This window comes from Ambystoma mexicanum, chromosome 7p (genome assembly GCF_040938575.1).
Source record: "Ambystoma mexicanum isolate Mex_15411 chromosome 7p, UKY_AmexF1_1, whole genome shotgun sequence".
Classification (NCBI taxonomy): domain Eukaryota; kingdom Metazoa; phylum Chordata; class Amphibia; order Caudata; family Ambystomatidae; genus Ambystoma; species Ambystoma mexicanum.
Genome location: NC_090939.1, coordinates 97741013 through 97756746, shown reverse-complemented (window position 1 = coordinate 97756746; position 15734 = coordinate 97741013). Strand labels below are relative to the sequence as shown.

General features: G+C 47.0%; 1 protein-coding gene across 9 annotated transcripts in view; it reads left to right on the top strand.

The window, feature by feature from the left end:
- Positions 1 to 15734, top strand: part of SPICE1 (spindle and centriole associated protein 1) — a 1365450-nt gene that overhangs the window by 969757 nt on the left and 379959 nt on the right. For all 9 annotated transcript variants that reach the window (XM_069635857.1, XM_069635859.1, XM_069635855.1 and 6 more), the window contains one exon: positions 14306 to 14453. In XM_069635857.1, the coding sequence (XP_069491958.1) occupies positions 14306 to 14453 (148 nt within the window). The remainder of the gene's footprint in view (positions 1 to 14305; positions 14454 to 15734) is intronic.

The window sequence follows — 15734 nt, the reverse complement described above, 5'->3', positions numbered from 1 at the left end:
GCACTGCAAGATGAGGGGTTCCGGGAGGATCTGAGGGATGCCATTGAGGAATATTTTGATATAAACACGGGCAGCGTACGCTCTGTGGGAACGCTGTGGGAGGCGTTTAAGGTGGTGGTGCGAGGAGTAGTCATTTCCAAATCTAAAGGGCTCCAGGGGTGTATCGAACGGGAACTTCAGGAAACTGAAAGGGAGCTGGAGGGCCTCACACGACATGAGGATACAGCCCATGATAATAGAACCAAGATAAAGGATCTACAGTTAACCTGCAGTGCACTCTGGCATAGGCTGTGTAGATTAAATTACAAGAAATATACGGCGAGGCTACACGCAGGGGGCGACAAGCCGGGCAGATTGCTGGCCTGGCTGTATAAGAGTGAGACCCCCCACTCAGTGATCAGTGAGATTAGGGATGGGGGAGGTCGCATTTGCAACACCCAAGAGGGGGTAAACGAGGAGTTCCTCAAGTTTTATAGACCTTTGTATGAGGACACAGGGGAGGATATGTGTCAAGACATACTGGACACATTAGAGGACATAGAGCTGCCCACCCTGGACGACCTAGAATGCGCGGCGTTAGACGCTCCTGTCACCTCGGATGAGCTCGAGGTGGTGATTCAGAATCTGCCCACGTGCAAAGCGCCCGGGTCGGATGGGTTGCCTAGTGAGTTTTACAAGACTTATAAGCAGGAGCTGCTTCAGCCACTGCTTGCCATGTTCAACGAGGCCTATGAGCAGGGGGAACTTCCATTGTCCCTTTGCGAGGCTGTGATCATCCCACTCCTGAAACCAGGCAAGCCGGTCGTGGAGTGCGGGTCCTACAGACCTTTGTCCATGCTCAACCAGGATAGCAAAATACTTACGGCAGTGCTGGCTAATAGGCTGAAGAGGGTGATCGGTAAGCTGATACACCCAGATCAGACGGGCTATATCCCAGGCAGGAACATCACTGATAACCATACGAGGCTACACCACATTATTGACCAAACTGAGGAAGATACGGGCGAGCTGGCTATCGTGTCGCTAGACGCGTTCAAACCCTTTGATTCGGTACGGTGGCCTTGGCTGAAAGCGGCCCTGAGGGGATACGGAATGGGACCTGGTTGCATCGGGTGGGTCCAGTTGTTGTACAGCACCCCGATGGCGAGAGTGAAAACAGGGTCCATAGTCTCAGATATTTGGCAACTCAGCAGGGGGACCAGACAGGGATGCCCCTGGTCACCCATGTTATACATACTAGCACTAGAGCTGCTGGCAATATGCCTGCGGCAACAATACAGGGAGGTGGGCATTAGCACAGTAAGTGGTAGACACCTGGTATCACTGTACGCGGATGGCATGCTCCTTTATCTGCGTTATCCGGAAGAGAACCTGCAGTATTTGCTGGAGGTGATGGACCGTTACGCCACCCTCTCGGGCATATCAGTGAACCCTAGGAAGTCTAGTCTATTTCCCTTGGGCAGATACAGGAATGTCCCGTTATAGAGGCTGCCTATCTTGCCAATACCATGGCAGATTGAGGCGTTTAGGTATTTGGGAGTAAATTATTTACCACAAGATTGAGGCGGAGCACAAACATAATACAGAGAAAGCAATAGAGGGGGTCAAGAACAGCATGGTGTTTTGGTCTAGATTGCCCCTGACTATGATGGGGAGAGCCGCCTTGCTCAAGATGGTGGTCCTGCCTAGACTCTTGCATTTTTTTGTGAATGTCCCGTTTTTGATTCCCAGGAGCCTATTTGTGAGACTTCATAGTGTGTGTAGGGGTTTTGTGTGGGGTAACTGCAGAAACAGGGTGGCCCTGTGGAAACTCCAGAACCCATGCGGTAAGGGGGGCATAGGCCTGCCAAATTTTGAACTCTATTATCTGGCGGGGCAGCTGCTGTATGTGGCCAGGTGCCTGTTGGCTGAAGATTCGGCGGAAGCCAGGCTTTTGCGGGGAGACTCATCCCCATGCTTTTTGAGGGAAGTGGTGTGGTTGCGGAAGGACAAACTGGTGGGAAGAGGGCGGCTACTGAGGCTGGGCTGGGAGGTCTGGCGCAGAACATGGAGAATGATGGGTGATTCCGAGCCGCTCTCCCAACAGGTCCCACTGGTGGCGCTCTGCGGGAACGACTCAACTATTGAGTCGGTCCGTAGATACTGGGAACCGGTAGGCTTGGCCACCCTTGGGGACATATGGCAGGAAGGGGAGGCATTGGACTTTCAGAGGTTGCAAGAAGAGACAGGGGTGCATAGAGGCCAATATATAACCCACGCTAGGCTTATGAAACGAGTTAGAGAGAGATGGCCTGAGACGGTGTTAGCTGATGACCCTGATGTCTCCCTGGAAACTATGTATGATGTTTCGGAGGGCGGGCACGAAATATCGAGGATATACGAGCTCCTGAGAGCGAAGGCTGGGAAGGAGCTGCCCCAATTGAGACAGGATTGGGAAGAAGAGGTAGGTGAACCCATGACAGACGGGCAATGGGAGAGAGCCCAGAGGTACCATAAAAAGGTGTCCCGGAACGCGAGACTCCAACAACTCCAACTGTATGCAACCCATAGGGCTTATCTGACTCCTGGGAAAATTGCAAGGTTTGGAGGCTCGGTTGCGCAGAAATGCCCCAGGTGTGGGGAGGTGGAAGCGGGGCTGCTACACATGTTCTGGGCTTGCCCGGAGGTGCACAGATTTTGGGATGAGGTTAAAACGAAACTGGCTGGTGGGGGAGTGGTGTTGGACGTGGTATCAGCTTGGTCATGCATGCTCGGGATTTTTCCCAGACCCCGGGACTTAAAGCACATAAGCAAGATGAAGGATTTAGCTTATGTCCTGGCCAAGCGCAGGATTGCTATGGGCTGGAAAGTGGCCCACGGACCCAGGGTGGAGCTATGGTGGGCGGACCTCCTAAAATGGGCGGAAGCGGAATCCGTAGTTTGGTTTGAAGCGGTCACTAGGCGGGGGTGAGGAGGAAGTAGGGCCCCTGCTGGCCTGGCGGCAATTGGTGGCCTCCATGGCAAACCCTCACCAGGGTAATAACGAATCGGAGGACTCGGATGATGAGCGCATAAGTACTGCGCCACCCGATAGTGCCCCTGCAGATGACACGAGTGAGCCGGCTCTAGTTTGAAGGGGGGAGGGGAGAGGTTGGGAAATTACACTGTAAAATGTGATGGTTTAACGATGCTTCTACGTACTGAAACAGTTGTATTGTGTGGTGTTTTGTTTGGTTTTGAAAATAAATTTAAAAAAAAAAAAAACTCATCAAGATGAGGAATCTGTGGGAGAAGAATCCATAGAAATAAAGTTACTGTGGCAATAAGCCCCTCGATGGCAGGGCATTGCGCCTAAAGTAATGCCCCCGGGGCCCACAGTTACAGGCCCATTACCGTAGGCAGTAATGGCCCGCCATTGAGGGGCTTATTGCCATTAGTACCCAGGCCCGTTAGACAGGGTACTTATGTTTTTTTTCCCTGTCTGCTAGAAGCGTTGCGTTTCTCAGCCGGATAAAAAAGTGAAGAAAAAATGTAGTCCGTTTTCTGTTTCCGTGGCGGCCATAGTAAACAAAGAAAATGGCTGCCATGGAAGGGAAGAAGGGATTATACGTAGTCCCTTCTCTTCCATGGTGGCCATTCCCGAACGAAAATGCCATCGGCGATGAGAGCGAGCTGCATGACGTTGCGTGATCGGGATAACCATCAGGTAAGGCTCGGAATTCAACCAACCAGAGGTAAGTGATTTTTTTTTTTCCTTTAATCACGCCGGGTACTAATGGTAAGTAATTTCTCCTTCAGTATTGCTCCAGGAAGCTTCCCATGAGTGAATCCTGGGGTAATACGGTCCTGATTCCTTGGATATTTGCAGCTGTATACTGGTTCCATCCTCGGTCTCCGCACAAGAGCCATGCCTTTGGTGCCTGCAGAAGGTCTGGTATGTGCAACCTCAGTCGCAGGGTGTGTTGGAAGATCACTGTGTTCCGAGCCCTGCTGACACAGGAGTCTAGCAAAGTTTAACATCTAGATTCGAGAGGGCCTTCAGCTTCATGCCTGGCTTCAGAGCACCTGAGGTTTTATTAACTTAATCTTTCTGAATAAGTTCTGGACCTTGTGCTTGGGGCCAGGTGGGCAGAGCATGTGGAAACTCTACTCCTGTAGTCGGACGCTTTTGCAGGTTACATGATCAATAGATGGTCCCTTCTGTGCATCAGGGCTTAGGATGCTGAATTTTGTACGGTCACTTGTGAAGTGTGGAGCTGGGGAGATCCGCAGGCCTCTACAGTGAGAGGTTACCCGGCCACATTGTCATCTTCATGCGCAAACACAGGTGTCTTTATTCTTAAACTCTTTATTTTAATTTTCAACAAATTAACAAAGCATTACATACATAACAAACACATTGTAGAACATAATTACCATCTGTTTGAGTAATCTCCAATACAGCCAATACCCATAGATTAGATTTTGATTTGTTGGATAACTTGTTAATTTTCTGACTATTTAATATTTTGTAGATCTCCTGCCATCCCCCCATCGTAGTCCAGTTTATGAAGAGGCTGATGATCTGTTACACACTGGCACCATACATCCAGGTGCAGTGGGACCTGAATTTGGTTCTTAGCCAGCTAATAGCTTTACTTTTCTAGCCTATACATCATTGTGGCTTATTGTTATGGACATTCAAAACTGCCTTTTTAATTGCTATTACTTTGGCCAGATAACTGAATATGCTACATCAGCCTTTATGTTGTCTTTACAAAGTTCAAGGGGACACTGAGTGAAGCCGTCCTTTTTCTTTAAAGTTACATGTGAATTTCGCAATGACCGGGTGATAAAATCCTAGGAGGGCCCTGAGCAACTATATTACCAGGTCTGATGAATACCAGCTGGACAGACAACTGTTTGCCTTTGGCCACATCCAGAGAGGTGGTTGTGTCCCTTCCCTTCTATTCTCCTCCTTTTTTTCCAGAACACCTGTTGATTTTTCCAGACAAGTCTACTCTATGAAAATCTCCTCCAAACAGGTTCTCCCCTGCTCCTCCAGAACTATTAAGGACAACATTGTCTCCCTTGCCCCAGCCTTGGCTGATTTCTGCTATCACTCCTTTGCCACTGGTGCTGTTCCCTCACTTCTCAAGCACTCCCTTGTGCACCATCTCCTGAACAAACCTTCCGCTGACCCTTCCTTTCTGGCAAACTACCACCATATCTCCACTACCCCCTTCTCTGTAAACTCTAGGAGAAACTGGCCATCTCCCAGCTTGCCCACCACACTGAATCTGTTGGTTGCCTCCATGACCACCAGTCTGGCTTTAGAGATTCCAGAGGCACGGAAACTGCTCTCCTGAACACCCATGAAGACTTGCTCACTAATCTTGATTCCAGCTCTCCTTCAGTTCTCATCCTTATTGACCTCTCCTCTGTCTTTGATACAGTCAACCATGCCACCCTGATAAAGTGACACCCTTGGCATCGCAGACCTGGCTCTGGATTGGTTGACTTTCTTTCCTTCTAACCAGCAATCCCAGGTTCAATTGGGCCCTTTCCTTTCCACCATCTCACTCTCCACCTGTGGTGTCCCTCAGGGCTCTATCCTCTCACCCTGGCTTTTCTATGTCTACCTGGCCCCCCCCAGCCCATCTGATCGGTACAACGTCCTTTCATCACGGGATGTTTTTTCGTGGGGGTTTTTACTGCATTTTTTTTGCTGTAAAAACTCATCAAATTCTTTTGGGGGGGTTACACAAATATTGAAATTGGGTCTGGGTGTATGGGAATATACAAAAAATTAAAGGGGATGGGGGTCTGGGGTAGTAACCCCCCCAAAATAAAAAAATTAGATGTTTTTTCGTAAATAAAATCTGCTGTAAAAATCCCCATGGAAAAAGCATCCCACGATGAAATGACATGGAACCCTTCTGATCTTCTCCTTCACTCCTGTTATGCTGATGACACGCAGCTCTCCTTCAAGCTACCCTCTTCTACCCTTGCTCCCTCTCTGCCTGCCCCCACACTCTTCTTGGGCCCCCTGCCCTCACCATTGTGTGAAGCAAAACACCTTGGCATCATCTTTGAATCCTCCCTCTCCTCCTCTCCTCACATTTTGGACCTGGCCAAGAAGGCCCACTTCCAGCTTCACATCCTGGGAGGCATTCTATCGTTCCTCACCTTCTCCCAGAAACTCACAGCTCCGGTTCTCTCCACGCTTGATTACTGCAACAGCCTCTTCCTCAATCTGCCCAACTCTTCCCTTTGCCCCTTTCAACTAATCTAGAATAGGGCTTCAAAGCTTATCCTTGGACTCAAACCCAGGGACAGCATCTCTCCAGCCCTAACCTTCCAGTGGTTGTGAGGATCAAATTCAAGACCCTGTGCATCATCCACAAGGTTTCCCTATAACCAGCTCACTCTCCCTAAATATCTGCCTACTAAAGCCCTTCGCTCAGATAGCTCCAACTGTCTTCAAATCAGATGTTTTTCCAAGCAGAGAGTGGAGGGTAGATCTATCTCCTTCATAGGTCCCTCCCTCTGGAATGGCCTCCTTGCCTCTCTGACTTCAACCAGATCTTCTTAAGTTCCGGAAGCTCCTCAAGACTTTACTTTTCTCTTCTTCCCTCTCGCTCCCCTCCCCACTAAAGTCTCATCTGCCTGTGGCTGGTGCCCTGGTTCCTTCAGAGTCCTACAGGGCCCCAGGCCATCCCCTGCCTAGTCAGCCTCTGTACTTATTCCCCTGTTCCCATCTCACCCCCACTCATCCTGCACTTGCCTTCACTGGCCCCACCACCTGCACTTACCTGGTTGGCTTGCACCCCTTGTAGCCTCTCAGCCCCTTAATTGTACTTAGTTGTGGACACTGTGAGAAGCCTAGGGGTGTTTTCACATCTACTCCCCTGGGATCCTCTATGCAGGGGGCCAGGGAAAGGTCATCACTTTTGGATCCTGCTCCTGGGGGTGGACAAACGAGGGAGGATTACCTGGATAGCGGGTCCTCAGGCCCATAGATCAAACAGTATTCCATATCTCTTTTTCAGTAATATCGCCCTATAACCGAAAAGGTTATGGGATACTGCTCATCTGGTTTTATTTGTGTATTTGTAAGGCGCTTATACATCAAATAAATTGTGTTTCAAAGCGCTCACAGGGCAACAGGACGGGAACATGGGAATGAAACCAATTATAACAATGAAAACTGGCGGTGGACCTACTAGGGCTTGTGAGCATTCAGAACGCGTAAGTGCAGAGAGAAGAGATGAGGGAGGTGGGGAGGGGGTGCTAAGAGTACCACAGAGGGAAGTGGTAGGGAGTAAGCATCTGTTAAGTGGCTTAGTGAGAGTGGTCAACTACCAATAAGTGCAGGCCTGTGGTGGCATAAGCCAGAGGATGCCAAGGCAAGTTCTGGGAGCGGGCGGAGGCTGAAGGAGATTGGGTGTGGGAGGTCAGGACCCAGGAGGACACATGGTCCCTGGTCATCAATCTCAGCAACTGTGGGGTTTAGCAGAGGAGAGAAGAAGGGAAGGAGGCGGTGAAGAGGAAGGTCTTGAGGAGCTTCTGTAATTTGAGGAGATCCGGCTCAAGATGAAGAGTAATGGGGAGGCTGCATCATAGGAAGGAGCCTGCTGAGGAAAGGGATTGCCCATCAGCTCACTGTTTAGCAAAGCAATTGACCTGCAGAGTTTGTGCCGGAGGAACGTAAAGATCTGGAGGGAGATTATTTGGTGAGGGACAGTTGTAGATAATGTGGTCCCAGCCACAGACAGCCTTATGGATGATGTAGAGGGATTTGAATTTGATCCTTGCATCAACCGGGAGCCAGTGGAGAGATTTTAGGGATGGAAAGATGTGGTCCCTAGGCTTGAGGCCAGCGATAAATCTTGCAGCCTTATTCTGGATTAGCCGGAGGGGTCGTAGAGAAGAAGGTGGTAGATTAAGGAAGAGGCTATTGCAGTAGTCCAGCCTAGAGAGAACCGGAGCTCTAGAGATCTTGAGCGTCTGGGGGGAAAGTGAGGAAAGGAAGTATTCCTTTGAGGCGGTGGAGTTGAAAGTGGGCCTTTTTGGCAAGGTCCTGAATACGAGGGAGGAAGGAAAGAGAGGAGTCTAAGTTGACTCAAAGGTTTCTGGCTTCAGATGAAGGAGAAGGAGAGCCCATGTCGATCTTGAAAAAATAGACACCCCTCGATCGGAAGGCTATGTATTATGTTGGCTGAAGACCAACCGTCTCATGCATCTAGTATTAGAAATAGATAGCCATAAGCTTGACTAAGGTGTGGCCATTTTGAAGCGACTGAAATCGCCATTTTGTTTTTTCTCTAACATTTGCTTTTTGCCTCATGTAAAACTGCTTTGCTGAAATGTTATTCTGCTTCGCTGGTGCACAATGCAAGGCCGCGAGTGGCATGTTGAAATATAACGCAGGCACTCGGACAGAAATGTCCGGTCCCCTCCCTCGCATATCCTTGGAGAGCGAGCAACAAGGCATTTTAATAAGTACAGCAGGTGCCAGCTAGTCTTGGTAAGCACAGTAGAAACGCTGGAGCAAACATTAAATGACTTGAATTATGCTCTTCTTTGCGGTCCCCCTTACCTGATCCCGGTACAACCCTGGAGAGCAAGTTGACCCCCCGCCCCCCTGGTGCAGGAATAGAAATTAGGAGATAGCAAGGCCTGGGATGTTTCTCTCCCTATGCACAGCTTGCTTGCAGAAAACGGAAGCATTGTGTTCTTTAAAACACAGACTTAATGTCTGTGGGCTTAAAAAAATGCAAACTGTTACACAATGAATGTTTGAAGGTGTCAAACTCGTCACCATTGTCAATCATCGTGCCTAGTTCAAAGGAAATGCGGTATAAGTTGTGACACTACTGATTACTAGATGCTTGTTTTGTATATATGTACTGTTGTATGAATTTCGCGCTCTTACTTCCCCCGAGGTCTGGTATACACACGTTGCGGGGCGTGGGACCAGATGGCTAACAGACTATTTGCTTTGCAATAAACCCTAGATTTTGGGAATACAACCTTGTGTCTGGCGTATCAGTTTGTGGGTGGTGATTGTGCCTTGTTTCCACAAACGAGGGTCCCTCAGGGGCCCCTTCACCCATAGAAGATGGCTGGAGTAAGGGGGGGGGGGAGAAGAGGGAGCATGAGTCCCAATAGGCAGGATCTCCGTCATGCTGGCATTGAGGCAGAGATCATTGGAGGTACACCAGGACTGGATGGCAGATGTGCAGTCAGGAATGATGGAGGAAGTAATGATAGGTTCAGAGGGAAGTTTGAAGAAGAGTTGTCTCTTCTGCATAGCACTGGAAGTTAGGGGAGAAGGTGGAAATGAGGTGTGCAAGCGGAGCAAGATAGCTGTTAAAGAGCTAGAGACAAAGGTTGGAGCCCTGGGGGGGATGCCACAGGTGGAGATGAAGGTGGGGGAGGAGAAGAGCCCAGAATAACCTGGGATGGACGGTCATTGAGAAAGGAAGTCGGCCAGTCCAGTGTCCGCTCCGAGATAACTAGGGTATCGTAGAGATGTTTTGAAGATGGAGTGGTTGACCGTGTCAAATGGAGAGATCAAGTAGAATGAGAACAGCTAGAGAGTTGGAGTCAAGAGATGCAAGCATCCTCATGGGTGTTCGGTTTCTGTGCCTTTTGATGCTCGGAATCCAGATTGCTGGTCATGTAGGCAACCAACAAGTTCAGTGTGCTGGGTCCTTCGGGGGAAGTCCATCTTCTCCAAGAGTTTCCCAAGGAAGGGGGTGATACAGATGGGGGCAGTCGTTGGCTGGATAAGACTGGTCTGCAGAAGGTTTTTCAGGAGGCGGTGCACAAGGGAGGATGGGAAAGATCCAGTAGCAAGAGTGGTTGCAGAAATCAGCAAGTGCAGGGGTAAGACAGCCAATATTGTCCTTAATGGTTCTGGAGGAACAGGGCAAGACCTATTTGGAGGAAACCTTCAAAGAGCGGACAACTCTGGTGACCTCAGGTGTGAGAGGAGGAGGAGGAGGAGGAGGAGGAGGAAGAAGAGGACGAGGAGGACGAGGAGGAGGAGAGAACTGTAGAATGGGGATGGGAGGCCATAGGGGGCAGAGGGTGGGGGAAAAGGGATAGAGAGAGGGAATTTTTATGAGGATGGAGTTTCTGAGAAAGGTAGGAATCTGTATCACACCAGATATGTTAAAAGGAAGAGAAAGGATAGGGATGAAATACATGGGAATACATCTCAGTATCCCCCTTATCCTCCGGCTACTCAACTTGATCTTTCCCTGACTTTTATGAGTCATTATAAAAATGTTCCACTTCACTCGCCCCTTAATGTCTATAACAATACTGAGACGAGGAAGAAACCACTAGGAGCTGTGAAGATTACCTCCATTGCCTATTCAAGTACTGGGACGAAGAAGAGATCTAAAAGGTCAGGCATGTGCCATTGATTTGCTTAATTATGGTCAGGAAAGGCAATCCCATGGGTTGCACCTGCAACCTGTTGGCCCAGAACAGGTGCATAAAAGGTGGAGTCATCATCAGCAGTCGCACAGGGGAAACCTGGAGAGCAGAAGGAGCAGAGTGGAAGCGTGCTGGAAGAGAAGCCGAGATGCCAGTACGCCACAAGAAGCCCTCGGAATCCTGATACATGGTGAATGCTGATCAGAGGTCCCACAACGGGGTAGACGGGCAGCAAGAAGGCAAAGGTTAAGCTCTGCTTAACAGCCGGCGAGTGCGGAGTGTGGCACCCAGCTGTTTGGCTGTCCCTCGGAAGAAGAAAGGAGCCACCGATACTGGGTAACTGTCTGGAACACTTAAAATACCGGGGGTGCTCGAAGGAGACTGAACAAGCACTAACAGTCAATTGAATGAAGCAAGCTACGTTACTTATATTGAATGCCGAACTGAATGAAAGGAAAGAAAGTAACTTAGCAGATTGAATGGACCAAATCACGTTACTTGTATTGAATAATAAATGGAATGAAACAAGTGAAAGTAACTTAACACATGGAATGAACCCAACTACGTTGCTTCTAATGAATATCTAATTGAAGGAAATGAGTGAAGGGAACATATGGTCAGTACCAGACTGAATGAACTGAACAAAAGCCACCATTATTGAATACTGCCTTGAGTGAAATAAATAAGCTGGTCTCCTATGGGAATACAGAAACAGAGAGCTATTGGACTGCATGAAACAAACACCTATACTAAACGGAAGGAAAGAAACAAAGGTGGTAAAGTTGTGAAGCTGCACTTTAAGAAACTGTTTATTGAATCAAATCTTGAACTGTGAAAGAAACCTGAAAGTCCCCGGTTGCGTGACCTGTAATGGGTGGATTGTGTGGTCTGGAACTGCGCCTTGACCAGAGAACTTCAAGGAAGCTTGCTGAAGTGAAAGCAGGAAACCAATTGATAAACCTCCGACTTGAGGAAGTCATTAAAATATATAAGTGCAATTCAGAGACTAAAGCTTCAAGATACTTTCTTTTGATGTCAACATTAAGCTTGGGGAAGGGAGCCCTAAGCTTTGGTGTCCTGGAACTGTTATCTTGGAACGCTGTTGAACTTTGGGAAGGACATCCTGACCTTTTATAGAATTGTATTTAATGTTCAAAGTAGGAGAAACTGAACTTTGTGGTGAACTTATTAACGCTTGGGGGAGAAAGCTCACTAATACGCTAGAGCTGGAAGTAGCTCAAAGTAGTTTGGAACACTATTTGAGCTATGGTTAATGTCCCTACACATAGTCTTGTATTAGTTGTGAGGCCTTACTCCATCCTGGCTTTTTCTTTAATAAAAAATTGTTCAACTTTTAGTCTGTTGTCTGTCTCCTTCCAAGATGCCAACCTCACAACACCCTGTTTTCTCCTCTTCCCCCTGGCCCTGCCCACCTGGCCTCCCTGGCACTCTCCTTTGCATGGGCCCTTCCACCGAGTTCCTGCACTTCTCCACCTTTCTTCCCCCTTGCACGTCTCATTACCACACTCGCACGATCTGAATGATGCAAGTCCTATTAGGATCGATACTTCCCCCTTTCCTGACCCCCCCCCTGCCATGCTGCGCCTCAAAGCACTTGTGTATAGGCGCATTGCAAATGAACAATAAAATAAACAGGCACACTCCAGGTTGTATGTCACCTGTTTCAGACTGAGGCAGTCCACAAGGCTAACGGGTTCCAGAGGAAGTTGTGGCACACTCTTTATGGGGTTGTGTGGCTTCCGCTTTTATTTTTTTGGGAGGGATGAGCAACCCTATTATGGTGAATGGGAAGACAGATTTTAGCCAAATCCAATCAAGTTAAGGTTGCAGAGCGGCAAGGCTTAATCTCAGGAAATGTTCAACAGTGGTCGAGGGCTACAATGATTCCACAAAGACAACACCAGTAATTCCAGTTAGTCAGGTAAGTATTAAAATATACTGTAGTTCATGAGGCCGTTAAAATGTACACTAAGAAAGTAAAACATCTAGTCCAATATTGTCAAAGCAACACTGAGATGGATATATACTTTCATCCTTAGGAGATATAGAAAAGCATGTTATTCAGTAACCAGTGCAACACAGGTAAGCACTCGGATGCATTAGAAATAGAAAATAACCCTTTTTAGAATAATCCTAGAACAGCTTCCCTAGCTCTTATAAAGTCCATCCCTAAGATGGCTTGGGGCCATGTGCCCAAAGGTCACCAGTTCCAAAGTATATACTTCATAGGTAGGTTTATTAAGAGATTGATGATGCCAGTAGCTATGATTTAATAAGAGTAAAAACATAAAAATTCAGGTAAGTAAAATCATTCAATCCCAGTCCTTAGGATAGTCGTAGGAAGGAATCCTTGACCAAAGTCAGGATAGAGTGAGATGAGGGACAGGACTTTATGCCCATGTAACCCTATAGAGAAGGGGGACAGAAATGGGTATGTTAACCTACTCGGTGACACCAATTTTCCAGAGACCACTGCTGTTCCAGTTATAGTTTGGGGACTCAATCTTCTCTGCTTGCTACCGTCGAGGAAGGCCCTAGGGTCCACGGTGCAGAAGTAACTTTTTGACTCTAGGATTTAGTTTCAGTCGCAGACATTTTGGATAGGCACTCGCCAAAACATCTGCCCGGTAACAGACATTTAGGCATGTGAATTGGGACTAGACCGCTCCCTCCACTGGCCACACACACACCAACCCCCCCACACCCACACTTAACCCGCAAAAAGTACAGCTTTCCACGGGAAAGGGCATTGCATATATCTCATTTCCTGACCTGAGAAGGCAGGAAGAAGGCCAAAGAGCAATTGATAAACCTTGTACCATGTCTGTCTTAGTGTTCTAGCTACCGTTACTAGCCATTTGTGGTAAATGCAAAAGTGCAAGAGTATAAGTTCACAAACTGCTACCATCCGCTTGTCTTAGGCACATTGTAAAAGCCACCAAAAAGCCATTGTGCAAAAAGTTGTAAGGATACAAAGTATCCTAACTTCACTGGAAGGTGATGTGTGCAATTCTAAACGTACAAGAAATTCAAATAGACAATCTCGCAGTACTGATAGCTTTGGGAACAGATAAGTTTCCCCATAAGAATGAGCAAACAGGCAAAGGAAATAAAGTCTTTACTTACGCACAAAACGTCAGGACAGGTTTCAAAACAAAGCAAAAATAAAGGTGTCCCATAGAAGTCTTTGGGAGGAAAGCAGCAAAAAGAAAATCTTTTCAAACCGGGTTCCAATAAATGAGTTTTGCAGGAAGGTGACGACACAATTCTTAGAGCACGAACGTCTAGATGTAGGTTCTAAGGCTGAGGTGTTGATTGGAGGATCTGTTTTACAGTACATCTTTGCCTGATCTTTCTAGTCGCCCTGGGTTATTGGAGGACCCTTTCCAAATTTCAGGCATGGCTGTAATAGCTTTTCAAAGAGAGGGACTCTTCAGAGGAGATTGTATCCATTTGTAGAACAAGTTACATACCATAAAGGTATTGTTGGTTCTGATGGATATGATCTCATCTCTCCAGATTATTTATGTGCCTGTCCTCCTCCCCTCATTTTAGTTGGCTTGCTAGAAATCTTCCTTTGGCAGTGAACTATCCAGGGACCTGCTGGACTCTGTACAGGCAGCGCCACTTACGGTACAAGCACAATTTAAAATGTTCAAAGGCCCTACCCTGCATGCTGCACACTGTCAAAGATTAGGATTCTGTAGAGGAGAATAGACTTTGTATCTGTCTGAACCAATGTTACCCGTAAGGTATTTAACTTGTTCTGAAACCTCAAACATTTTGCAAAAAAATTGTTGACTTACTGTCATGATTTTTCATGATGGTGTTTCAATATTTAATCCTATGGTTTGCCTTCTTCTTTCATACAAAGTTTCAACTGCAGACCATTGCCACAGATGAGCAGCTGCTCTCCCTTACTCAGGGGTTCCGAGGTGTTCCAGGCATTGAGTCAACCACCATATTTCATTGTCAGCAAGATCCAAACAGCTGCACCATTGATGCTGAATCCAAGAGCAAAGGTCTGTAACCTAATTTTTATGTCAAAATATTGTTTATAAATAGTAAATATTTTAAATGATACTGTTCACATACCACAAACATTGCTCAATGTAAGGGATTGTGCATTACAGGAAGTATATAACCTGTGGAAATTGAATAGCTGTTTCCTTGTGTGATAAATCTAGCAATGTCGCCACTATTTACCCTGGGAGAGTGTCTCCCCTTGTGGTCAGGGAATGGCTGCCGCTGCCTGATCCCGAACCTCGGGGTGGCTGCCCGAGGGAGGACCATGTGATGGGCGATAATCCTAACGGGAGTAAAGTAAACTCACTAGATGGAACGCAGTATTCCCGCCATTCAAACAACCTTAAACCAATGTCTTAGAACCCCAAGAATAATCCCTCACCTAATAAACTCATAAATTGTAACCCCTCTTAACATTCCCCAAAAAAGTACTGGGACGAGAAAGAATAGGAATCCCCTCAATGAAGATCCATTCCCCAGGAGTGAGACGAGAAATAGCTGAGGAGCAACAATGATCACTCCTAATGAGGACCACGATCAGTGGTCTAGTCTTTCCCCGAATACTATTGACTAGAGCCAATATAAAAGCAAGGACCGTTTTGTTGTGGACATTCTGTCTTTGACAGACCCTTAGTTTTGCTTTTTCATAGGGAAAAACCTCTACAGCCGGGACAGAAAGGCATCCCCCCACCCCCCTCCTTTAATAAAAGTCTTTAGCCAAAACCACGTCTAACTTGTGTCCGTGTTTCGTTCCTGGCTCCTCACACTTGTATGAAATGCGTTCAGCACATTGACTTGGGTTAGCAACATCTAATAGTTTTCATTCATTTGAAAGCCCTGTTTTTGATTTTAGTTTGACAAATTGTTTTCCTTTTATGTGTTTGTTATATTAGATGTGAAGATATGTAGACTTCACAGTGGTTGAAATCCCAAATTGTAGAGAGTGAGTCGCAAATAAGTAGCCTAACATGTATGATCAGTAGATGTATTCTGCCATTATTTGTTTTGTTTAGTTCAGTTTAGTCTTAAACATACCTTTTTCAAATTGGAATATAATTGAGGGAGGGAAGTTGAATAATGCATCTTATTTGGTAGATTCCAGTGACAATATTATATTTCATTACGGTTATTCAGTAAGGGAGTTTGGGGGGTTTACTGAAAGTTTTTCATTTCCGAACTGCAGTTTTGCGAATCATTTCTTCTGTAGAAGTACTTTCCTAGCTGAAGTGTGCAGCTTCTGATAGAATACCAGGATGTTTGATTACCTTTCATAGAAA